This window comes from Eublepharis macularius, chromosome 13 (genome assembly GCF_028583425.1).
Source record: "Eublepharis macularius isolate TG4126 chromosome 13, MPM_Emac_v1.0, whole genome shotgun sequence".
Lineage (NCBI taxonomy): Eukaryota > Metazoa > Chordata > Lepidosauria > Squamata > Eublepharidae > Eublepharis > Eublepharis macularius.
The window spans coordinates 54,977,941-55,005,372 of NC_072802.1; the positions used below are offsets into that span (position 1 = coordinate 54,977,941).

Sequence of the window (27,432 nt, forward strand, 5' to 3'; positions counted from 1 at the left end):
AAAATACACGATGCACAACACACAAAGCAAGGAGAGATTACAGGTTAACAGCAATGAAGAACCTAATCATCTAGACAAGAACAGTCATTTTAGTGGGTTTTATAAAGAACAAGCAGATTATGAAGGGGGGATATGTAAAGATCTTAAAAATATTAAGTGGCTACATTTGAGAAATGCTGAATCTCAGTGTTGCATACTTCTATGGCAGCACTCCAACAAATCATACACATACATTTTACTTTGGGTCCTGTTTTACAGTAGAAAACTGCGCAAAAAGTATTTAAATAAACCACAACATATAATTCCCCATTGTCCCATACATTTCAGTCCATGTTTACCTGGGCATTTTTCGTAAAATTTACCAGTTATGACTATGATCACAGCAACCTGGTATGATGACCTACTAATGTTTTCCCTCTGTCCCTCTGGCATTACCACTTATTGGTTTTGCACCCTTATTTGATATATAGTTATTGCCGAAAGATAACAATACTTATGCCGTACTGTTGAACAGTTGATCATACCCCAAACTGTATCAATCAAAAAATCTCCCCTACCGTACTTGAAAGTACATAGGGTTTTCCCCAAAACCAAACAGAATTTACATGTTAAGTCTTAAGTAACATTCCCACAGTAAACCAAAGTAAATTACGCTCTCTCATTTCCTGTTAGACTAATTTTTAGAATAAAAATAACTCAATTAAGTGTTATAATCAACCAACAGATTAGAACTGTACCAAAGTTTATGAAATTTGATTTTTACTGTAAAAGTTCAGTCTGGGGGCAGGCAGAACTTTTTTATTTTTATTTTTTTAATCCTCTATTTTTGCCCATTTTTTCATTCTGGATCTTAGCAACTGTTCCCTTTCAGTCTACTGCTGCTTCAAAGGCAGGAGAAAGAGAGTACATTCCTAATGCAAAGGCACTTGAGACATCACATCCTGCCTTGCCATACCGTGCTGGCAATTTTACTGCCCATCAACACTGTATATCAAGATTTTTGCCTCAAAGCAACTGTAGTCATACATGAACATGATTATGTGTAAACTAGTTGGGATAGAATGAGCACATAAGTTGCTCATGAATAGATTTCATGTTGACTCCAGCCAGAGTAACCTGATGGTGGTGAAGAGGTGTGCACATACCCCATGAAGGCTAGATAATGCCTACTGTCTTACAACTCTTGTACAGAATTTTACTATACTGTGTGTGAAAGCAAAATTTGAAAAGATAGAAAGCATAATGTTTTTAAAAATTTGGGCAATAGAATGGACATTTAATGAGACAGAAGGTTACCACAGAGTACAGGAAACATCTCACTCTCTCAAACATTTCAAAGATTTGAACACAGGTAAGTGAAGTCTACATTATAGAATAATTTGGTCACTACATTTTCAAACTCTTTATCTGCATATTTTAGTTAAATAGGTATTTCAATAGGCAGACAACCACCTATATTTCAAAGCATAAGTATATCGTATCTAATTCATTTCTATCCTAGCACCTCTTAAATTTACACCCTTTGCACATCTTTATGCAAAAAAACCCCTAAAGACAGAGTAATACAGAAAAGCTTTCATAACAAAATCAGACTTACTGTGCAGCTCACGATGTATCACATCTACTAAGTTAGGTTCATCTCCCCACCAGAAAATCCATAACTCTTTACAATCCGGTTTGACATCACGACGCCAGACACACAGCAGATTGGCCTGCAGACAGCGGATGAAGCTCAGAAGAATTGGATCATCTTGAGCAGGGGCTGAGATAATAGGGCCACAGTCTCCATGGCCTTCGAAGTTATACCTACGCCACTTGATGCCTGTGAGTTCCGCCTGCAGGAAACAAAATTTATATTTACTCAAAGTTTGTTAGGAAACCTTGTATATAAATTCATGTCCAAGCAAACATCTCAAATTTCTGAGATTTTATTTTATTGTAATTCAACTGCTGGCTGACCCTGGTGCTCCAGGATAGAGAGAGCAATACAGTAAGTTTTTCCACACCTATAGATAGAAACCTTACTATGTATTGTTAATTTCAATATTGCAGAGCAATTTTTTATAATTAGTTAAACAACAAACCTATTGATTATTGATGCATCCTTTTTGTTGTTTTCTAATGTTTTAAAATCCTGAACCAATACATGAACGATCGATTAACCAAATTGTTTTTCACCAGTCAAATACCCAAACCTACTTCGCACTGAAATCAATGGAACAACAGCTTTCTTTTGAATGGATTGTTTCTTAAAATAGTCCACTTTTTTAAAACACAAAACCGACATTATTAGTGCTCCTCATTAAACTTTTAGGACCGCTTTAAAAGTAAGAGTATTGATATTTACGTAGCACAAGTTCAAGGTTAATCCCGCACAAAATGAACAGGAAAAAGCTTTTAAAAAACTAGGTGCATTTCCATACAATGGAGAACTCTTTTAGAACTTAACATAGTTTGGAAGTAGATATAAATCTGTGTAATAAAGAACCCAGAAAAAAAAGGTACTTGAAAGCCAAAATGTCATGCAACTGCAATTTCATTCTCAGGGGTATACTGCTACTGACAATGTGTGTCCACTGAAATTCCAAAAACCACTATTGTGAGTAATATAGGGCAAACTGATTCCTGGACTGACTACAGTGGCTGTTCATTTAATTATGAAACAGAAACAGAGAGTTGTCTAGTTTTTAGTGGCCTGCTCTTCTCTTACAGTACTTTATTTTAATAAAATTGTTTTTTTTTATTTTTCATTTTTCTTCATTTCAGTTCAATTTATAACATTATGTCCTATTCTGAAATTACATTTTTAAACCACTTTGGTTTGTAATGCTTCTTCATCAGTTCCCAAATAAATGCAGCTGCTACTGGCATACACAAGACTAAAAGTACAGGATTACTACACAGCCTGTTCATATTTTTAAAACGTTTCATCAGAAATCTTGATCATTAAAGACTACTTGCTCTGTCTGAATATATAAAATACATTTCAGAAAATACAACTGGCACATTAGGGAAAACAGAAAGCAGCTCCCTTGTTTCAGCAGCAAATATTCAGAGTTCTTGTTCCACTTATTTATATTCTACCTAATGATTGAGACAAATTTGTGAGATAGATGAATGAAAATTCATGTACATTCACCTTAAATCATGTGAATTATTAAACTGGTATATCTAATGGCTCCATTTTCGTGCCTGGCACATCTACTATGTTCTTCATAAGTAAACAATCCCATATGAAAAGAGTTAAGACCAAGATATTAAGACAACATAAATGTCAAAACATAAAACTCAAAATGGTGAAATTCCTACCATCACCACTGAGCACAAAAAATTTAATTTTGGACTTTGACCAGGGGTAGTAAAAGAACAGAGATAGCTAAAGTTTACCTCCTGTGGCCCCAGGAGCTGCCATATGATCTCCTACCACCTCAACCCAGATATTTCAGGCAGCAGCGAGGCAGGGTACAAAACATTTCTAATTCCAAGACATCACTACATGTTGTTACCCAAATCTCTCCCCATGTCATGCTTGTTTTGCAACAGCATCCCCTATATGTGAAAAACCCTTTCCTTGAGGCAAAACGGAACTTTAAATCTGATGTATACAAGATTCCCAAACTGGCAAAATAAATCTTTGAGGAAAAGATGGGAGAGGGGGCAACCACTTAATTAGCAAGTAACTTAGTCACCTTATCCAAGATATCAAAAACAAAGAGGGGGATTCAAGATAAAAGTACAAGACGAAGTAATTGCAGTAATACCATGGCAATTTGTGTGTGCATATAAATTAATACTAGTGAGTAACTGGATTACTTTTTAGTTAGTTGCATGCTCTATTTGAAATTACTCCAAACTGTGTCCCTCCCACTTGTCTAGTCCAGACCAAAACCAACCCAGAGGAACAGATAAGTAACAGGTTGCCAGGGGCGGATCTAGGGTCGCCAGTGTGCGGGGCTGGGAAGCCGCCTGCGCCATTCGCCTCCTTGCAGGACAGGGGGCGGGCGGCCACCCCATCCTGCGGGGCAGGCGAATGGCGCGGGCTGCTTCCCAGCCCCGCACGCTGCCTTTTGCCTGCCCCGCAGGACAGGGGGCAGCTGGCCACCCCGTCCTGCGGGGCAGGCGAATGATGTGGGCAGCCTCGCAGCCCCCCACGCTGCCTTTTGCCTGTCATGTGGGGCAGACAAAAGGCAGCAGGGGAGCTGCAAGGCTGCTCATGCTGCCACCCACGCACTCCTGGCAGCTGCTTCCGGTGCCCCCTCCCTGGCGGCGCCGGGGGCAGACTACCCCCCTACCCTCCCTTGATCCGGCCCTGCAGGTTGCCCATCAATAGGACCAAAAGAGATAGTAGTATAAATGGGGAAGGAGTTTCACGTTTTAGATCTCCCATTAATATGAGTACAGGATCCTGGCTGTGATAGGATGGTTCAATCCTCCTAACATAGAAAAGGGCTGGAAGGGATAGCCAAGATAGTTTTGCAAACCAAGTTTGCAGATGATACCAAATTATTCAGGATGGTGAAACCAAGTTGGACTGTGAAGAGATACAGGAAGATCTCCCTAAACTGGGCAAGTGAGCAACCATGTGGCAAATAAAGCTTAATATGGGTAAGTGTAAGGTGATGCATAATGGAACAAAAAACAATCCTAATTTTAAATATATGCTGATGGTGGCTGAACTGAGACTGAGGTTTTGAGATTATTGTGGAAAGCCCAATGAAAATGTCAGTCCAGTGCAATGAAGCAGTGAACAGGGCCAACTCCATGCTAGGAATTATTAGGAAAGGGATTGAAAATAAAAAAGCTATTGTTGTAATGCCCTTGTATAAAGTTATGGTGCAGTCTCATTTAGAATACTGTGTGCAGTTCTGGTAGTCATCTCAAAAAGGACATTGCACAACCAGAAGAAGTACAAAGGAGGATAACCAAGACAAGTAGTGGGCCAGAGTACCTTTCCTCAGAGTACCTTTCCTATGAAGGTACAGTGGATCCCTAATTGTCTTGGTCTGGATTTTTCAGTCTATAAAAAAAGACTGCTAAAGGGAGACATGACAGAGGTTTATAAAATTATGCATAGGGAGAGAAAGTAGATACAGCTTTGTCTCCCTCCCCCTAATAATGGAACTTAGAGGCACCCAATGAAATTGTTGGGAAATACATTCAGAACAGACAGTCTTTGAGAGGAAAGACTAGGTGGAGGTCTTCCACTAAGCCCCTCTGATCATGCTGGGGAACATCACCCCATTCCTACTAACCCTCAACTCATCTAGTTGCTAAGCAGTCTCTTAAAAACCAGTCATTAACTGGATAATATATTTTAAGTCTCACAAGCCACTCAATACACACCCTGCCAAATAATTTGAGGGAACAGCCACAATCACTCTTTTTGCCAGTACAGAATTTCACACACTATCCCTCCCTCCAGTATTATAGAGCTTACAGAGCTGCAAGACACTAGAGATCACATGCAGAGATCTCCAGAGACAGATAGAAAGAGCTCTGCATGGAGAAAAAATATAGTTTGCCATTCAGGTGCTTTTCAGGAGTAACTACTACTCTCCCCAAGAGAGACACCTAGTAGCAAATCACATGACTGCAAAGTACTGTTTGGCACTGAATGTCCTGTTAGCTGAAGTATTTCTTTCCCAATGCCTGCATCCATTCCCTCATTTCCTCTCTAGACAGCACCACACTGCTTCCATTGTCCAACAACAGCTCCTTTGCTAACTTCTGTTAAATATTTTTTCTTTTCAAGATCTTAACTATAGCAATCCACCTCAAATAAGGACCAAACATTTGGTAAGAAGGAGAAGGATTATATACCTCAACATGTATTTAATTGAAATTACAATACAAAGGAACCTTAAAAGCTAACCTTTCAGTGACATAATTCAGTCATTCCCATTCCCGAAGTCACTGCAAGTTACAAGTTTGTGCTACAATATGACTGCTTTCCAGGAATTGCCATACAGTTTTATGACTCCTCTGATGGTTATTAGCATCCTACAGTTTGTTTGCTTTCTAAGTACAGTGTCATCTTATTATGTATACAAATCAAATTTCCAGATAAACTGTTTTAATACCTTAGTTATACTGTCTAAGCTTCTTCACCATTTACAGTGACATCAATTTTATTATTGTACATGTACAGTTTCAGAAGCCTCTAATTTTTCTTGCATTTTTTCAACTGAAAATACTGGGAAATGAACATGGGGCTTTTTTGCATGCAAAGTTCACCTCCATCACTGAACTATGGCCCCTCCCCTATTTCTCCACATCCTGCTTAATGTCACTCCAGTGTCATCATTATTCTGACTGAAGCCAAGTAACAGCAGCACAATGGACACCTATATTGCCTGCTAGTAAACCCTATGCAAAATGCAAGACCAAAATTACAACAGTGAGACCCTCCATCTTCATTGTCATATCGAAGCTTAAGTCTCAAAAGTAAAGCTAGATTTCAAAAATTCTATCCTCAAGAAAAAGTGGAACTCTCGGATGAAGGCAATACTGTACTTTTCCATTTTTGCGCATATAAAAGGCTAGCCACTGTGGCCATATATAGAAATAAGATACTGGATTGTGAAAATGACTGAGTTAGTGGAGATGGCCAAACTTACAGCTCTGATCAGAGCTAAAACATAGTCTGCCTTTATGGTTAACTGGAAACCCCTTATTGACTTTCTGCATGAGGCGAGAAAAAATGAACTGATGGTCTGTGGTTCTGATTTCTAAGAAGATAAATCTGGAAAAAAATAATAGAAGAGAAGCAGTACTGAAAAGGTAAACTTTGGAGATATTAAAGCTAAAAATATAATGTTCATTAAAATATGTGTTGCAGAGAAAAATGGAAAATGAAACGTATTATTTTTTGTTATTTTCAATCTTTGTTCTTTTTCTCTTTGTATTCTTTTTTCTTTACTTTTTTCTTTTATTTCTCTGCCCTTTTTATTGGGTTTTTAATCTTATTAATAAAATAAAAAATATTTCAAAAAAAAAAGTGGAGTTCAACATAATTGAATGAATCAGTTCCCCTACAGGTCCTTGATAAGCAGTTAACTCACCTCCACTTAGTCATTTGTGATTCCAAATTTTAATCTGATACTACAATCAACACAGGCTCGGCTGGGCGTGCCGCCCCCCCCCCCCTCCAAGGGCAGAGAGCAAATTTATGCTTGCCCACGGAGACTTATGGATCCAATCAGTTTCCAGAATGCTCTGCAGGAACCAATGCTCCACAGAGGTTCATTGGATGAGCTGGTAGAGGACTGGCAGGGCCAGCTCTCTGCGGCCATTGACGAAATTGCTCCCCATTGTCCTCTTTGCCCCCGTAATAGCCGAGCCCCCTGATATAAGGCAGATGACTTGAGCACGTGTGGCAGCAATCTCACAATGAGGAAACAAGAACATCTTATAGATTGCTTATGAAATCTTATGAGATGGCAATGAAGACTGCGAAGAAGGAATTTTATGCAGCCTCCATTGCATTAGCTAGCTCACGCCTGGCTAAATTGTTCAATGTGGTTCGTTCATTTGTCTCCCTTCCTGGTAGAGACCACAAAAATTTGAACTCGGCCATAAGCTGTAAGGCTTTTGTGAGCTTTTTTGCTGATAAAATCTTGTCTCTCTGCCGCGATTTACCGGCCACAGTTGACACAGTATGTGAACTAGAGGCCCCTTGGCCATTTTCGGGGGTGATATTTGATCACTTCAGCCCCCTTTCTGGGGAAGAGGTGGACAGGATTCTGCAGGGAATGAGGCCTACCACATGCCTCCTGGACCCATGTCCATCATGGCTTGTGAAAGCCAGTGTTGACGGATTACGGGACCCCTTGGAGGCCATTGTCCCTGAGCTCTGGGGTTTTTCCCAGAGCACTTAAGGAGGCTGTGGTGGGGCTTCTTTTAAAGAAACCATCGTTGGATCCAGCCGACCCGCTCAGTTACCACCCAGTCTCGAACCTCCCATTTCTGGGTAAGGTGATTGAGCAGGTGGCGAACCAACTACAGAATTTCCTGAAGGAGACCTCGGCCCTAGATCCCTTCCAATCTGGGTTTTGCCTGGGACATGGGGTGGAAACATTGCTGGTCGCCCTCACAGACGATCTCCGCAGACACCTGGATCAAGGTGGATCGGCGCTGCTGATTTTATTAGACCTTTCAGCGGCGTTCGATACAGTCGATTATGATCTTTTGACCCACCGCCTCGCCGATGTGGGAATTCAGAGGACATCACTACAGTGGCTTGCCTCCTTTCTTCACGATCAGGGACAGAGGGTGGCTCTAGGAGATAAGTTATCATCCCATCGGCCACTAGTATGTGGTGTGCTGCAGGGAGCGATACTCTCCCCGTTACTGTTTAACATCCATATGTGCCCCCTCGCCCAGTTGGTGCGGAGTTTCTGGCTTGGGTGCCACCAATATGTGGATGACACCCAGCTATATCTGCTGATGGACGGCCAGCCTGGATCTGCCCCAGATGTCCTGGGGCACGCCTTTGAAGCTGTGGCTGGACGGTTGAGACAAAGCCAGCTGAAGTTAAACCCTGCGAAGATGGAGATCCTGTACTTGAGTCGTGGAAACGTGGACTTGGGACCTCGGCTTCCTGCACTCAATGGGGCGGTGCTTATGCCAGCCCCAAGAGTCAGGAGCCTTGGGTTGATCTTGGATGCCTCCTTGACAATGGAGGCCCAGATCACGGCGGTTGCCAGGTCCTCCTTCTATCTCCGACAGGCCAGGCAGCTTGCCCCCTATCTTTTGTCCCACGACTTGACTACAGTGATCCAGGCAACAGTCACCTCTAGGTTAGACTACTGTAACATGCTCTACGCAGGGCTTCCCTGGAACCTGATCCGGCGGTTACAGCTGGTGCAGAATGCGGTAGCGCATGTCATCCGATGCGGTGTATTTGCGGGACTGCCCCTCCCCATATGAACCTCACAGAACTCTCTGTTCTAGTGAGAAACATCTGCTAAAGGTCCCTGGCCCCAGGGAGGCTGGCCTGGCATCTGGCCCCAGCCTGGTGGAATACTCTGTCTAATGAGACCAAGGCCCAGCAAGAGTTGTTATCTTTTCGCCGGGCCTGCAAGATGGAACTGTTCCACCAGGCATATGGGTGGTGCTAGGCAGAGCCTCCCTGGCTGGTTGATGATGGATTGGGCCCTCCCCACCACCAATATACCCATTTAAAAATCTTTGACTGCAAAGATGCTCTGACGATGATTTAAATCTGGTCAGTGGAATTTTATCCTGCTATGTTGATGTTTATATATGCATTTTAATCTGTGTTAATTTGGATGCTTTTAGGATTGTTAATTTATAATAACTATTTTTTATATACTTTAACCTCTATGTGTCTGTAATCCACCCTGAGCCTGCTGGAAATGTGGGGAGGGCGGAATAAAAGTTGGAAATATATCAATAAATGAATAAATAAATAAATACAATAAAAGTATTGATCTAATCAGGTTCCATCATCACAAGAATGCCCAAGTTCAACGTTTTAGCTGCATATAAGTAACTTAAAGTTTTACATATCGTCAGAATAATTTCAGAACTGACAGAGCCTTTTCCAGGCCTTTATACTTAAGACACCTCTTTCAAATTCCTCTAACCACTACATAGAGAACCCCTACAAGCACCTTATGGGGTTGTTATTAACAGTTTTAACTAAAGCTGCTACATGGTCACATGAACGCAAAATTGTGTATCAGTAATTTGGAAGCATGAACACTCAAAAAGTATTTTAGCTTCCATAGGGCTCTTTCTGCTGAGAAATTGGGGTGGAGGGAGGTGGCACAGAACAAAGATACTTGCTAAGTGCTATATGGAGCCAGCCAACATAAGGTATCACTGTACAAGACCCATGGCCAAATCTCAAGTGCTCAAAGACCACTGCCTCCAAGGACTAAATTGTACCTAAGCACTAACTGACTATAATACATACCTCTTGGACAGCATTACAAGGAAGGGCATTCATTTTATGCCACATTTTTGAAAGGCCAATAAATGTAAGATTCAAGTGAAGTTTGGACATCGTGGCAAGTCAAAATGCATACAAACATGGTACAATATCTATCGCCACAAAGTATGACTTTGCTATACTAATGAAAATACTGGTGAAATTGAAATGAATCTTTTCCAAAAGGATAAAAAGAAATGTCTGCAATCCTTTGTTTTCCACTTGCTATCATCAGTTACCACTTCAATATTTCCATCAAGCAAAATTCTTGGTGGAAACAAGTTCTTCCTACTGGTACCAAAAAAAAATTGTAAGGGAAAGGAGGGAGAGCCCTAACAGAGGTCAGCTGTCCACTTTGAAATAGGAGTGGTGGAGGAGGTTGAAACCTCTTGAACGTCCTTGCCTCCCTCAAAGTTGGTTTACTCGTCTAAAGAAGAGGGTGAGATTATACAATCCCATTCAGATCCTTTGCATTCAAGGATTTGTAGAACCACTTATCAGGATTGCTGCCCATATGATGTCCTCCTTGGTACCTGCAAGAACGGCCTCTGGCATCAGGCACTGATTGGAGAGATGTATCACAAGGAGTCAGTCAGATCCATTTCTGAGTATTGGGCTCTGGGACATTGACGACCTCATTTAATACACAAATCAGCAATTGCATCCCATCTGTCAGAGTCCGAAATGGAACAGTTTATGGAAAGCAATACAGGTAGCACTTAATATGATGAGATTTTCCCTTGGTCTGTGAAGTCCATGCTGCTGCTGTGAGGTAACCTGCCTGTAGCTGGTTTTGTAAAAATAATAGTTGCTGTAAGAAAAGCCTTGATGGGCTGAGTGTGACTGGTAGGCTTTGCTTGAAAGTATGCTTGGGAACCAGCTGAGGCAAAAGTTCAACTGATGCATTGTGGTGGCCTCTTAGAGTACTTAAGTTAGCTGCTTTCTCAGTGACGCGTGTTTGCACTGAGCAGTTGTGGTGTTTTTTCTCACTGATCATCCACAGCTGTTTTTTGCCCTGTAGGAGAAAAGTTAACATTACAGCATCTGTCCAGTTGGACATCTCATGTATTCCGGTGCGTGGGTTTTGAGAATGTGATCTTACTATTCATACTTTACAGGTCTGCTATAGGAAATGCCAGTGTGTTCATGGCAAATTGCTGCATATGGTGTAGTTACTCAAGTGGCAGTATGCCATTCCCTTTTCTAAGAGCCGAGAAGAGATGAGTTTCACGCAGCAGGATGGCACAAGTTTACCTGGGAAGTGTAGGAGACTTCTTCCCCTCTCTGTGAGAGCCGCCTGCCAGCTTCAGGCTCCCCTTGCTCACTAAAGAGCCAGAGGAAGCCAGCAGCAGCATACTTTACCCAAGCACAAGCCCACCGGACGCGAGGGCCCCCAAAGACCATTCGAGGTGGGCAGCTGCTGTTCTCTCCCAGGGCACCCTGTGTCCGGTGGGCTGCCTGCCAGCCCCCGAGGAGCTGCTCCAGAGACAGCCACGTTGGCGAAGCTCCAGCCAAGGGATCTGCTGCTGCTCTGACATGCCCTTGCTTCTAGGGAGCCATTGGGCTTTTATCTTTTCCTACAAGGATGCAATCTGCTATTAGAGATGATCAATGGCATCAATTCATAGCACTCTGGCCCATACCCTTTATGCCCTAGGATAGGGTTAAACACGCTTCATGCTTCCTTCAAGGGGATGGCAGAGAGATCATAATGACCTGTTCCTCAGTAGCTTAAAGGAAAAATTGCAACAGAGAATTTTGGTTCTCACATAGACTAACAGTTTAGAGCATTTACTGTCTACAGAGAGTGAAAAAGAGATGAGGTGCTATTTAATCTGTAGATCCCCAACAACAATGATGACCACTGGAACAAAGAATATATTTGTTAAGGGTTACAGCAGAGGCCCTGCCAGTAGCCAATTCAATGAAAGTTTGTGCATCACGGACTTCTTGCCCCAGGGCACCCTTTCTGAGTAGAAAGATGGTTGTATTTATCTAAACCCCAGCTTTCAGCCCCAGTGGGGGCTCTAAGGTGTATACATTTCATTCCTTTCCATTCTAGTCATACAACAAACCCACAAGGCAGGCCAGGCCTAGAGAATGCAACAGGCCAAAGGCCACAAGGCAAGCCTCCCAGACAGAACGGCAAGAGAATCTGGATCTCCCAGATCCCAGCCCAACACTCCAGCCACTACACCAAACTGTCTCTTGTCAAAAATGGTGTCATACAGGAAAGATTCCAGGGACAGGATGAACACAATTTCAGTGAGAACTCTCTCTCAGCATAGGCAATTGTCTGTTTCATGTTTTATGTTGGTCCCGGGATACTAAAAACTGGAGCAGTTCCACTTCAGTCCAGGGTTTACTCATGTCTGCATGAGCTAGCTGAAGTCTTGCTAGAGAAGGCCTACTAGGTCTTGTGTTTCTACTGAATAAAGTTACTCTGTGCTGATTAAAAGAGACTGAGAACCCTGGAGAGAGCAGTCCCCATTCCCTGGAGGAAAAAAGGGCATGTAAGCATATATGGAACCAACAGGGAGAAAAAACTTAACTATCTGCATAAGTTTCCCTTTTTCTGGTATAGGTTTCCTTTTTAGCTGCCTCAGAGGGCCAGCTAGGATTCCCTTTGTAAGGAATTGCCTCTTCCACAGTTCCGTGTTTGAGGTGAGAGGCCCGGAGGAAGAACCAGAGGCCTGTCTCTTCCCTCAGCACTCTGACAAAAATTGGCAGTCTCAAGTTTATATAATCAAGTTTAGGAAATCTGGGGATGGCATCGCAGTGCCTAACCCAATTGCATTACTCCCAAGTAAACCATCAGCAGCATGGACCCTGGGGCTGTTGCTATTCGATGGTCTTGCTGGGTTCTGTGCCCACTGATTTGCTTTGGATGTGAGAAACCACTCTGTAGCCCCCTCCTGGTCTGTTGGCAAGGTTGCCAGCTTTAGTGAGGCCAGAAATGGCTGCTGTGGCTTTCTGAGGTAAGATAAGCTAGCTTTTTTTAAAAAAAAAAATCTGATTAATAACATTTAGGAATTTCTGGGATACTACCATGGGTCCCGATCCCATCGCATTACTCACAAGTAGCCCTCCTTCATTCGCCATAGGCTCTGGAGGCATGAATGACTGATGAATTTCAGACTGGCTTGGCTGCCCTGCACTGGGTCTTACGCCACTAGACTGGCTTAAGGATCTGGAGAAATCCACTCCACAGCCGCGCCCAGCTGGTTGGCAATGTTGCCCTCATTGGCGAGGCCAGAAATGGCTGCCGTATTTCCTTTGCTCAGAGAGGAATAGTGCCTTCTGCGCTTCAGGTCTCTTCGCGATGTGAGTGGCCACAGCTGTAGCTTCCTCATGGTTTGCCCCAGTGTCTCTGGGGTTCTTGCCAGGAAGCGACGTTGAGGGGGCTTCCAACTCTCCTTCAGAGAGGAATCCATCATGTCCCCCATGATTTTCCATCCTATTGTGATGGAAAAGCACATTCTGCTAGTCCATGAGTCTGTCTTGCCATGAAATGGCCACCACAGCTGAAGGAAGGAAGGAGAAAGCTTCCCCTGCAAGCCTCCGAGCAGGCACGCAGAGAGAAAGAGAATAGCAAGGAGGCAGAGCAGAAAGGATCCAAAGGTAGGTAATAATAATAACAATAACATTTGATTTATATACTGCCCTTCAGGACAACTTAATGCCCACTCAGAGCAATTTACAAAGTATATTATTATTATCCCCACAACAATCATCCTGTGAAGTAGGTGGGGCTGAGAGAGCTCCTAAAAGCTGTAACTGACCCAAGGACACCCAGCTGGCTACAAGTGGAGGATTGAGGAATCAAATCTGGTTCTCCAGATTAGAGTCCCGCCGCTGTTAGCCACTACACCAAACTGGCTAGGTAAAGGATTCTAGGAGACACCTCAATATATTCAATGTTCTTGTTTTGTTGTCCATGATACATTTTAACAAATAAGACTTTTCTGAAGCCAGGATTTATAACTCATTTATAATGTCTATGTACTCTAGGCTCTCATAAGTGCCTGGTCTATGAGTCTACAATACAAACTGAACCAGCTCTGCAAGAAGCACAATATGTAACCAACTTTCTACTAGGTATCTTAACCTCACTAGATGAACACTACTTTATACATTACTCAGCTAAAATGTCCAAATAAAAACACTTTTTAATATTTAGTCACCAAAGCACAAATCACTTCACTGTCCCTAACATGGCTATTTGAAAAACTGCACCACAGCCAATATTTCTTGTGTAATGTAAGCAACCATAACTAGGTTGTTGAACATTATTCTCATTACAGTTCTGAGTATACAAATCACTTTCAGCAGATTGTTTTCTTAATCTCCAGGGTTTTCCTCATCTGTTTTATCAGAGCAAACTGCACTGTCTCCCAGTGCTACAGAATTTCTATCAATTGACTTCATAAATTCCCTGTAAAGGATGAGTTTTGCACCTACTGCAGAGCACAATAATGCCACAGCATAGCATAAATGATACATAGTGTAAAGAAGTCATGGTCTCCAGCAAAACACTGAAGCCCCTAACTTAGAGAAACTCTTCTGCTGGACATACTACTTCAAGTATTCCAGTTTTCTCCTTGCAATTTGCCATTTTTTATTTACTACTCAAGATTAAATATTATTCTTATTAAAATGCCAACATTAACTCTTAAACTGAAGAGCAGATCATGGATGAGCAAGTTTCCAGAGTGTATTATTTGCTGGATCAGGAACCATAAACATAAAGTAGCACACGAACAAGCAAGAGGAAAGAAAAGGCCACCTAATGCTGCCTCCCTCTTCCTCCACCTCCTCACTTGCGTGAGCATTCCTCACAGGAAAGGGGAGAGAAGCAAGACAGCCAAAAGCAAGGCAGGGAGAGAAATCAAACAGAGCATCTTGTCAGCTTCCCTCCACCTATTCCTGCTATCTGAATATGCTGTTTTAAGAAAGGAGAAAAAGGGGGTGGGCTTCCACTGACAACCAAGAGAACACATCCTCAGGGGCCAAAGTTGGTACAGAGGGGAAGGTGGAAGTTGATGCCACAGGAATAAAAGATGAGACAAGGTAGGTATCAAGAAACAGAGATTCCTTAAGGAATGGCACTACTGCTTCCCACTAGAAGACAGAGGTCTGTTGGGATTCTTAACAGCTGTGATCACAGTTGAGTGATAGCAACTGAACAAGGAGTCCTTAGGTGACAGGCATTCCTGGAACTTACTTTCACTATGTAAGCATATACATAAAAGGCCATTTTGCACGTGATGCATATGCAGATGCAAAGTATCTGCATATAGAGAAAAAAGTACATCACTTGTAAACTGCAGTACAAGCATTTAATTTTGCCATGAGTATATGCATGTGTCCCCTTTCTGACGTGTACACACAACAAAATAAATAACACTTGCACCACACCATGCAAAGTTTCTAGGTTTTCTCATATGGAGATCCCACTACCAAAAAATGTATTCATCTGTTGAATAAAGACTAAAATTCCAAACCTACTTGCCGCAGTAAAAATGTCAATGAAATCAAAGACAGGCTTGGAGTGAACATGATTTCACTAAAACCCCTCCAGAAATAAATACCTCCCATCTTAAGATTCTGGAGCCAACTATCTTACTATACCAAAAACAGACCCTTAACCTCCATTCCCATAACTCAATGGGGAGAAAAGCATTTGGAAAAATATTATCCCTGAATAATCGAGAAGAATTTCTAGAAACCAGTAAAAATAGAACTCTGTGAATGAAGAGGCTGCAGACTTTAATAAAAAGGACAGAACATCAGAAAACAATCAGTTAAGTGTGCCATTAACAAATAATCCCTAATCTTGAAGAAACAGCCGCTTGAGGCATGTTGCACCAGATGTACATCTCAGAAAGAAGAATTATGAGAATGAGATCAAGGACATATGCCCACGTAGGATTAATTCTGGAAAACTGTATGTTTAGATGTCAAAAGATCACTATAATAGTAATTAAAAACTAGACATTTCAAAAGTGGGGCACAAAAAATTTCGCTTCTTAATACAACACAGCCACTCATGATCATTTATATTTGTGTCTGCCAATGTACTTCAATGAATACAAGCAATATTAAGTTTACAGAAGACCAATTAGCCATCAGTGCTTAACTGCAGACTGCAGCATAATCACAGCAGTATAGAGATACATAATTTACCCAGGCACAATCTCTTAGCAGCAACACTGGTACTTGTCCAGGAGACAGGTGGTATGTCAAAGAACATGAAGTCCACGAAAAACAACACTAAACATTTGTTCCTTAAGCAGAGTGAGGAAAGCCCCATCTGATTGCTAACATCCCAAAATCTGCCATTCTATCAGGACAAGAACATACATTTACCAACTTGCACTAATCAGGTGACATTAAAAAATTGTATTCATTGCTCAAAAAAAATGTAAAGGCCCTCAGGGGCTGGGGGAAAACCTGTTAACAGTAAGGTGGGGAGAAAGAAGAGAGTTTCTCCTCTCTCTTCCACACCCTTCCTTGTGGCTTTTTCAATGGAAAAAGTGAAGTCTTATAAAATATTTCTATGTTACAAAGAGCAGAACATTTATGCCAAAGTTTTATAATGTTGTTTAAGCTGCATTTACTTCTATAAAATGCTTTCTCTAATAATTGTTCCACTAGGGTAACTAAGTTAGTCTGCTACAGAAAATACAAGGAGTTTGATGGCACCTTAAATACTAAGATTTATTGAAGCATAAGCTTTTTGGTGGCTACAGTCCCTTCCATTATCTGAACTTTATGCTTCAATAAATCTGTTAGTCTTTAAGGGGCCACAGATTCCTTTTTATTTTTTCTAATAGCTGTATAAAACAATATACAGTATTCTGTAATTACAATTCATATATACTGCAGTAGATATAACTCATCTTCTCACCTGCATCTCATTCCTCCATCTTCTGTAGCCTCTCTGAAAGAAAGGGGGTTATGTTTGAAAATACACCACTTTTAAGCTAATATGGGAGACCTTCAGTTCTCTGAAGTTCAAAGAGATAAAATGTAAGTTCAGAATAAAAACTACTGACCTTTCAGAAACTTATTCTGATTAGAGAAAGAAATATAGTTTGTTTCACTATTTTTGCTTAAGTTACGAGATACGTGTTTCATGTAACTGTAGAAAAAATATTCAATGTGGCACTTACTGTACATGACATTATTGAATACATCAATGCCATTCAAAGTTTAACTTTGAACGCAGCTTTACTGACAGCCTTTAACACTATACACTAATAGGCTAGACACAAACATTCTTTTTTCAAGAAGTTAGAAGCAGTTTGGAAGAGGGGTCATTGCATGCAATGTACATTCTAACTCCACAGTCACTTCTTATAAACCTCTCTGGATAATGCCATCCTCAACGAAAGATTAATGTTTTCAAAAAACTCATATTGACTACCATGTTTATGGTTTCTGTCCAAATCCCTCCCCCTTTTCTAGGGTAGGATTTATTGCTCCACTGGGTATATTTGTGGTAATTGTTCGAGTTAAACATTTAAAATTTTATAAATGTAGAAAACAAAACATTTATGTTTAAGGTATGCATAATAGGATGAATCCAAAACTTGTTTCACCAGCAGAATGGCATTTCTGCACTGCCAAATTACAACCTGCCACTGCAGATTCCCCACAACACATCCAGCACTGCTTCTGGGATTTCCCTAGCCCTTAGGGGCAGCATGAGGTGTGGTGGCTGCAGGAGTGGTTTCTAGTTTCCTGAAATTTTCTCTCTCTCTCTAGCAGAGCTTTGCTTGCTTCTGTTTGAAAAAGCTGCTATACAAGGTGATACTATGAAGATCCCTGTTCAAAAGTCATTTAGGTATACTTTTTTGTAAAATTCTTGTACAATTTCTACATTTTAATGGTATAATCAGTACATTACTAGCTATTACTTAACATCTTTGTGGAGGGGCCAGGGCTCAGTGGTAGAACATTTGCTTAGCATGCAGAATGTCCAAGTTCAATCTCCAGCATTTGCAAAGAAACAGGCCTAGTAGTAGGTAATATCAATATCTGGGAGCCTTGAGAGGCACTGCTAACCTGCATAGACAATACTGACCTTGATGGACCAACAGTCTGATTCAGTATAAGGCAGCTTCATGTGTTCATATTCCAAAAACTTCAGAAAAAATAAAGGGAAGAGCAAAGCTGCTGGGGGCGGATTTGTAGGCTTTCTGATGATGATGTGCCCAAGAACTAGTATGTGGTAGGGATTGCCTCTAGATCATCGCAGCACAACTCCTGTTTTTCCTACTGGACTCCAGGGATGGAATCTCAGCCTGCGAAGCTGAAACATACGTTAAGTGTTTCAGGATCTGTTAAAGTATCACTGTGCCTGACAAAGTGTTTCAAGTACGAGTTTAAAGCACTAAAGGTGCCTGTTAATGTGACAAAGTATTTGTTAAGGTATTTGGCAAAGTGACAAATCATCTGTCAGTGTGTTATGAGTGTTTGCAAGTGTACTTGGGTGCAAAATGATTGTCAAAATTGTAATTTTAGCAAGGACTGTGTTGACAGAAAGGAATCAGCGTGAAAACTGAAAGGAGATATATAAAAAGAATATTGTCCCTCTGTTACCCCAACCTCTCCCTTTGTCATCTTCCTTGCATCAAAATTTAGATAAATTCCTCAGGGCAGGGACCCGCCCTTGTACTCTGCAAAGCATCACACCTACATCAGCATGGATCCTAAGCACCTTTTCAACACATGATAGGTACCTGAGCTTGCAAAAGACAGGAAGGGGAAAGCCTTTTATGCCTGTTAGTAGTTTTAGTAGTAATCAGTGGCTTGGATCATATATAACATATGCAGGACTGTGTGCAGAAACAGAGACATTCCTGACTGCCCACCTCCTGTTGCAGACTTCTGTACTCCCAACCCATTGAACCTTGGTGGGTCATTGAACTTTCAGGAAAATCATTGGAGTCATATTGGGAGTGGAGGCCGCGATTGGTGTGCAGTTGGTGAGAATGTGTGCATAAACCACCTTTTATAGCCTTCAGACAATCCAAATTATTTCCAAGCTTTACTCAAATGCTACAAAGGAACAGAAACTTAGTATTGCTTTCTTGAAAATTAAAGAAAGAATTCTACATCCGCTAAACAGATTCAAAATTTGTACAGCCAAGTCCATCAAATAACCACAGCCCTACCTCATAGGATTAAAGTTATTCCTAGTAAGACAAAAATGTAACTGTAAGATGAATAACTTAATGTTTCAGATTTTATTACTACATTTATAGATACTTTCCTATAACCAACTCTGAACTGTATTTAAAAAGCAGTATACTCCTCTGTGGAAAAGCACCTGAGCTAGTCAACAGAATGTACTTTAGGAACAAACTTTGGAAAAACTGTGTCCAATCATGATGCAGGACTTTAGGGTGTTTACATTTTATATGAAATGCAACCAGCAAGAGACCTGCCCTGCTTTAGGTAAGACAGATCATGCTCAGAATCAAACGAGGACTTGAAGCATCAGCAGACAATAAGAACAGCCATTTATTATGCACTTCGTTAAAATACTTATACCCTGCCTTTCCTCTAGGCTTACAGCAATCAATTTAAACCAATGTCTTGCCATTTGATTCCTCTGTACTGGATGTTAAAAAGTCACTAAAGAAAGGACCTAAAAATTATTTCCCCTTTTTATATCAGCCCTCAACTGGACTTGCCGAGGGGGGCGTGATATTTCATGGTACCAAGGTAACTAAGGTTTTTTTTTCCAGTTCCACTTAAGATAGCCAGAAGCAGAAAATTACTATTTCTATTTAGCATATCATGCACTAAGTACTCTATGATACTGAACTCACTAGACAGTCAGTATGCATAGGGGTGTGCACACAAAAAAATCCAGGAAATCCAGATCCAAATTTCAGGGATCTCAAAAAAATCCTGGATTCCCAAAATCTGGGAAGCTTCTCTTATCCACTTAGGAAAGATCAGAGAATCCTGGATTTACTGGGCCTTTATTCCCTATGGAGAAAACTATCTGTGAGCTATTCGGGGGAGGGGGGAGTTTTTCATGTAAACTTCACCCATTTTGCAGCTGATCTACTCCTGACTATCCCCTAAAAACCAACCAAGTTTCAGAAAGACTGGATCCTGGGGTCCAATTCTATGGGCTCCTGAAGAAAGTGCCCCCAGTCACTCTCCATCGTTTCTTATGGGGGAAACATTTCCAAGCAACCCCTCAGGTAGAAACAGAAAGGGGCAGGGCTGCCAGTGGCCAAAGGCGCACTTCCAAATGCAAGAGAAAGCCCAACTGAACCAAGGGAATGGATGGAATCCCCTCCCCCACAAAACCCAAAGTGAATCAAGGGGGTCAATATCAAACCAGAGAATCGTGTCAGAACAGAAAATTCCACCCAAACCAAACTAAAGCAAGAATTCAAGTGAATCAAGGGTACCAACATCAGGAGTAAGCTTGCAAACATACCTACCCACCACACAAAGTAGTATATGACACAAGTAACTAAAAAGTCACTATTCATTGACAAGAAGCTTAGAACTGTCATTCTTCTTCTACTTCACAGGAGGCCATGCCTTTCCCAAAATAAAATTTATTTTTAAAGCAAGTTTAAATTCTTCATCATAAAATTAAAACAAATGTCTTCTCAGATCAAGGACAAAAATCATTTATTGGATTAAAGTATTTATATACAAAAATAGAAGAGCAATGATCAAAGAGATTTTCATAAAAGGAAGAAGGGGGACACATTCTGAAGCCATAGCCCCCTTTTCACCAGGACCCTTTTCCAAGGCCAATTTCAAGTGGCTTATAAATATCTAGACAAAAAGCTAACAAAATATTTCTACATTCAAAATTCACGCTACCACCACCTGCACAGAGGCCTCTCTTGTTGCACAGAGGCCTCTCTTGCTTCCACTCCTTTAAGGGCTTCTTAGCTAAAGCACTGAAGACAAATTTTAACCCCTTATAATGGTAAAGCAACCTACCTGCCAGGAATTCTCACCACTTGCTGCAAGGCAAAGCCAAGATACCACATAAGGCACTGAAGGAAAGAAGGCAGATACGCAGACGAGTCAGCATTCTGTAGAAAGCCAGGCCTGCCAAGCATACGTATTTTAAAGGAACAGAAGACTCTTCCTTGGTACCTGACTACCCTGAAGAGAAAGCAGTCACCACTAGGCATTCCTTCTTCCTTTCCAGAACATCTTAAGGAGGCTGACCCTCATATAAGAGCCTGACATATTTTCATAGCTGGATATTGAGACGTATTCAATTTATATTCCAAAGATCAAACTTAACTAAAATTCTTCCTACCATGGATTTTAATTCACTGACGAAGTCTATTTAGCCAAAAGCTACCACAACCCAGAAGACAACATACACATATAAAAAAGTAAAATAATGAATGAACTACAACTTTAAATTTTATATTTGTACATGAAGCAACAGTAATAAAACTCTTCCAAGTGCTTTTTTAAAAAAATGCCCCCCATCCCACAACCACGCACTGATGGGGAATGGGTGGCAAGTGACTCAGTACAGGCTAGACATCTGGAAAATCTCCTACATCTTCCTTTTGTGACAATCCTTAAACAGACATAATTATCTGCAACTAGCATGGTGGCTTGCAAGTTGTGATACATGTCTTTTTTTTAACATCACTTGTCTCAAAAATGAGCAAACCCTCATCATGAAGAGAAAATATTTATGTTCCCTTTTACACAAAAAAACACCCATACTAACAGAGACCAGTGAGCATCACTGTACTATACTAGAGCCAAGGCTAAGTGCAATAAAGTCTCACAGCTCACCATGCATTAAATAAAACATATTAACCCAAGAGCCATTGCTGCTGCACAACCCCCTCTTCCAACACACATTCTGGCTGCTGGGTTGTGACCAATTTGGAAGCCAGAATCTATATAGTGGATTGACCTACAAAACATTACCATGACAGAACTACAGTTAGAATGTTTTATGACTCCGAGAGCCAATCAAAAGTATTTATTACAATGGCCACAATCCAGCAAGCTGCTCTAAACACACAAGTACTAAGGCATACCAATAAGCAGAGCTGAACCTTTGTTCTCCTGGACAAAAAAAGTTTTCTATTACAGTTTTCTGGAACTTTTTTCCTAGATCGGGGGGGGGGGGGACCTGTTGTTTTACTCTGGCAATTAGTTAGAAGTGCTTGCCATATCAAACAGATTTTATAAAAGAATCTATAAGCTGCCTCACTGCATCTACATGTTACATGCACATCATAGTCAATGTTCCCTTCTCTATTAAATTAAAGAGCTCAAAGCCATCACTACAAAGGGAAGGAAGAGAGAAGAAAAGATTTGAAAAGATCAGAAAGTGCTGTGGTTGAGAGAATGACAAAAGGGAACTGAGGGCACTGAATAGATGTGTCCTAGGGGAATTCCACCATTCTTAAGACAAGGAGATCTGGTAACAGGGAAGCATATTGGCAAATTAGATTTTTTTTTCCAAGGCAATACATAAAGATCTCAATTTATACCCCCTCCCCAAACTAAGTGTACAGTATTTTCAAAGAAACATCATCACAGTAGCAAGTATGCTATTGCATAGATGAAAGTGTATGAAAAGCAAGCTGTTATCATCTCTTTGTAATAACTGAAGTCAATATTACTGTTTGTTTAAGAATGATTCTTCATATTTTCAATGTCTTAATCCAATTAAACAAACTAATTTAAGACTATACCCACACTCCAGAGAATTGTAAGAACAATAGAAATGCAACATGTTGTTCATGTTGGCAGAAATACCAAGCTGTGCATAGCAAAGGTGAAATCTTAGCAGATGACCCAAAAAGGATACATGCATATTATGTGGACAGAGGTTATGGTTCCCCTACAACCAGTATGCATTAAGCTTGCCTGTATCCCAACACAGCATTTCCATACACAAAAATAAAGAATTATTGTACATAAGACTGCATGTGTTGGATTATAATAATTTTTTGATCTGGCTTGATGGTTACCCCCGCTTAACTTAACCCCACTCAATATGATGATCATTTTTGAGGGGCAGTGCTATTTTAGAACTTCACTAGAAGTCCACTCCTCTAGTAAAAACTCAAGGAAATTGAATTGAAAACTAGATCAGTGATTTGAGAGATGTGAAAAGGAAATTGCCTATGCAAGATAAGATAGTGTACTGCAGATGTAACAATGGGTTATGGCCAATGTACTAATACAGTTTGCTTTCATCAATAAACCACCACCACTCCTTACTGACAAACACTACTCACAAACTTTCAAAGATCAAGTTTATGGCTGGACTAAAATGTCTTGAGCCACATACTGCAAAATTTACCCACAATAAATTGTGTTAGATGAAATTAAATATTAGATTACTTGTACAAATTCTGCAACCCAGAAGTTATTTCAGATTCAAAATATGAAGTCCCTGAATAAGAACACTGTGATTCCAAACAATAAGGATAAACATAAAGTGATACTAATTTCTTACTAAGGAAGGGATAAAAGTAAAATGAAGCTCATATCTTCCATGGTACACTCTTCATTCAACTCTGGATGTGACATTTGTCTGAAGCTTTTTAGTTACTTCTTAGATAAATATTTTCACACATACTCAGTGTAGCATATTTTCAGAGGTCAACACAGATCGGCAATATAGGAACCAAATTTAACAGAAGAAACATACTTTCGCTGATAATATCACAGGTTTATAAGCCTCTTGTCTCAGAACTCCCTACTCTCAATGTCCAAAAGAATTTAACAAGGGCAGGAGAGATAGGACTATAGGACACAGTGAGAGCAGATGCAGTCTGAAAGTTTTTTTTCCTTTTTGTTTACTTCAAGTTTTTAAAGGCCCACATTAAATCTCTTGCTTTCCCAGAGATAATTAAAAATGCAACAATTGGTAACACTTGAATGAACAGAATCAAAGCTAATAATGCAACACAATATAAGAAATGTGAGTCTTTACCTGATCTCAAAGTAATTTCCATAAAACTATCATTTAACAACAAAACAAACCAGTCTCTGAATTTGGCCAGCACGAAGCCTGTATCTTATTTCCCATCTAATTATGAGAAGTTACTATGTAACAGATGGATATGCAATACAAGATAACCTTTCCAGGTGCCAGGTCCAATCCTCCCAAAGGACCCTTTCTTAGCACTAACCTCCCCCATCTGGATCTCTATGAGAGAGAGAGGCTATTACAACCTCTACTTCCCTTTCCCCCACCCCCACCCCCTGCAAAGAATGTCTACAACTTGCCTTGTCACATCCAGGTCATTTCTTCTCAAATCAGCATTTCTGAGAACCTGTGGCAATCCATGAGAAACCCAACACTACCAGATTCTACACAGGCATTTCAATTCCCACCAGGGAGACTGCCTGAAATGCAACAAAACCTACCTACAAAAGACTGGAAATAAAATAGCCAACATCCACAAGATCCTTTACAGAAGTTTTCATCAGGTATCACCAGACTGCTCATACAATGAAGTTATTTCAAAAGCTTGCGTTCTCATAAGGCAACAGGTGCCAACACCATGATAAACACAACCTGCGTTAAACTGCAGTGAACCACATACAAATGATCTTTTTCTCTTTTACAAAATGTAATCAAGGGGCAATGGAAAGAAAGTGTGCATTGGAGGTTCTTAACTGTTCTCCACTCTGGTACTTTTCCCACTCTCACCTGGCAGCCAATTTTCACCCTGCAGAAGATATAAGTAAAGCATATTTCTTCTCACAAACGAAAATGCAGGAGGGGTAATGATTTTTAACAAATGACTCACCCAGCTGAGTACCTGAGGGAAAAAGAGCTGTACCAACAATTTCAGCTACCTTGTTCATGGTTAAGGGAACTCCAGTATCTCGCAAGGGCAGGGAAGGTAGATAGCACCCTTCCTTTGAGCCTAAATCTGATTAACCACCAGCCAAGAAAGACTTTCTCATTGCTCCAGAGAGAAATAGGAGAAAGAACCAACTATTTAAGCTATCTTCCCTCTAGAGCAGAGTCATCAGGAAGAAAGCTTGATGGGGGAAAAGTAGGCTAGCAATCGGGCTTTCACTCACTCCTAGAACCCACGGGTACCAACAAGACTGTAGTCCAACCCCCACAAAGGAAATCTGCCACAAAGGAAAAACTTGCAGAAGGGAAAGGGTTAAAATATCTCATGCCCATCAGTCCTCTGGATGCAATATATAAGGACAATTCTGCCCAAGACTCTGTTGGTAATCACACTGGGAACAGGTGGTTTAAAAGCTCCATTTCTGCTTACACAAAAATAAGTTGAAAAGGGCATGAGATCTATGCCGTGGGCTAAAAAAAGTAGCTCCTCAAATCTGAACTAAGCTCTAGACTACTATTGCCTAAAATCCTGTAGGAAGAGGGCCATCTCTGTATTCACAGCAGGAATTAAGAGGAATTTTCACCAGCCAATTCATGAATTTCTGTTTACTTCAATGTTATCTATATTATGTCATAAGCATTTAGGAGCAGGTAATTAAACTTGAGGAGACATCAGAGACCGGCCTAAGTAAAGTGGTCTTACAACACAACGTAAAGCATACAGTGTCAAGAAGGCATCCATCAAGTAATTAACCAATATAATCTTTAATGATTATTGAAATAAAACAGGATGCAAGCACAATATATCAGGTAGGTACAACATTTTAAAAAATGTTTCCTATCAAGACAAATATGGGCTGCAGTTCCTGCAGTAAGGCTGTCAAATTCAACTGATATCAATGTGATTCAAACTGCCTGTGAGCAAGATCGTAGCCACAGAGCTGCATGGAACAACAGAGCTTTTAACAAAAGCATCCTATCTCAATGTACATTTCACACCGTATCTCATTCAACATCAACATTTAACATCAAATATCTGCATTTCAATTATCACAAACATGGTCTTATAATTAGAGTGCCTTATGGTTAAAAGCAGAATATAAATATCACTCATACCATTTCAATTACGTGTAGTTTACAATCACAAACAGCGCTTTAAAAACATTCTGCCTCACTCAATTCTCAACACAGCCTTCATTGCAGTTCCTATGGCCGGGGGCAGGGGGGTCTGCACCTTCATTTCTTTTGGCAAATCTATTAACTGCAAAAATCATGAAAGAACTGAATGCTTTTTAAAATGCCAACACTACAAGCAAATCATCATTCCTATTCCTCTTTTCAGCAGGCTGCCTTTTTATAATATTAGCTTCTTAAAATGTTGATTTATCAAAAAGCAGCAAGAGCCATGTTTAATTCATCTGGTAATGCTACACAATTAAATCCCCATTATACTCAAGTTAATAGAGCTGGATCACACCCCAATGGGCATAATCCAGAATACCAAGCAACTAAGCAGTCTCCCAGTAGGAAGACTTTGTATGCAATAAGAAATACTTTCCTGTTCTAGACCTGTGGTATTCAGAAATCAATTCTGCAAGGGAAATACCTGGGTTTTATTATTCCATCTACAGTAGCTTTAATCTTTATATAAAGTTTTGCTTACAGGTAAACAATAAATCATCTAATCTTGTTTTTTAAATGCCTGGCAAATTAATGTTTGCACAATACCATGTAGTCTTCACTGTTGTTTCTATTGTTCATTTTGTATTTCTTAGCTATACTTGTAATTTCTTGAAACAAGTTAACATTACAAGGAGTTCCCAGTACACAAAAATTCCCATATACAATGCAGTATAATTTTATAGAAATTAGTTAGGAGAGCCAATGTGGCATAGCAGTTAGACTATCTGACAAGGATCTGGGAGACACCGGTTCAAATCTTCATTCTGCCACGGAAGCCTATTGTGTGACCTTGGGCCAGTCACACTCTCTCAGCTTCATTACCTTGCAGGGTTGTTGTGAGGATTAAATAAAGAACATAAGAATGATCTAAGCCACTTTGGATCCTCTCTTGGAGAAAGCCAGGGTATAAATGAAGTAAATACATAAATAAAGAGAAAACACATTTTTTTTATATTCTTCAAGGCAAAAGTGGATTTAAGAAATTCTGATCTAATACAACTGAAAGCTGTTATTGCAAGTAATAACAGTTAAAAGTAAATTGTACAACCTTATTTGAGACTTCACTGAATCCAGTAAAACTTGAAGCCCAATTTTACACATTATGGTTTGGAAGCAACAATGATATATCAGCACCACAAAGGTAAAACATTACATGAAACTTGGTTGCACTACTTATCTGGGCAGAACTTCTATTTCAGTCAGTGAGATTTACTTTTAAATAACTGTGGAAGTGTCACTGAAACCACCTAGCTATATTTCAAAAATAAACATTGGGTGCGGATCTACAAATATACCGAAGGTCTCCACAATCTATTCAGTTTCTCCACCAAATATATAAACATACCCACTCAAGCTAACTGATGATGATCATTAGGTTCTTAGACAAAACATTCTTAGCTTGCTTTTACCAATGAAAAAATGATCTACATACAAGCCA

The 27,432-nt window shown here is 40.4% G+C and overlaps 1 protein-coding gene across 1 annotated transcript in view; it reads right to left on the bottom strand.

Annotated features, from left to right (window-relative positions):
* The window catches only part of MED13L (mediator complex subunit 13L), a 262,028-nt gene that overhangs the window by 232,111 nt on the left and 2,485 nt on the right, over positions 1–27,432 (bottom strand). The window contains exon 2 of the mRNA XM_054995924.1: positions 1,598–1,835. Coding sequence (XP_054851899.1) covers positions 1,598–1,835 — 238 coding nt within the window. The remainder of the gene's footprint in view (positions 1–1,597; positions 1,836–27,432) is intronic.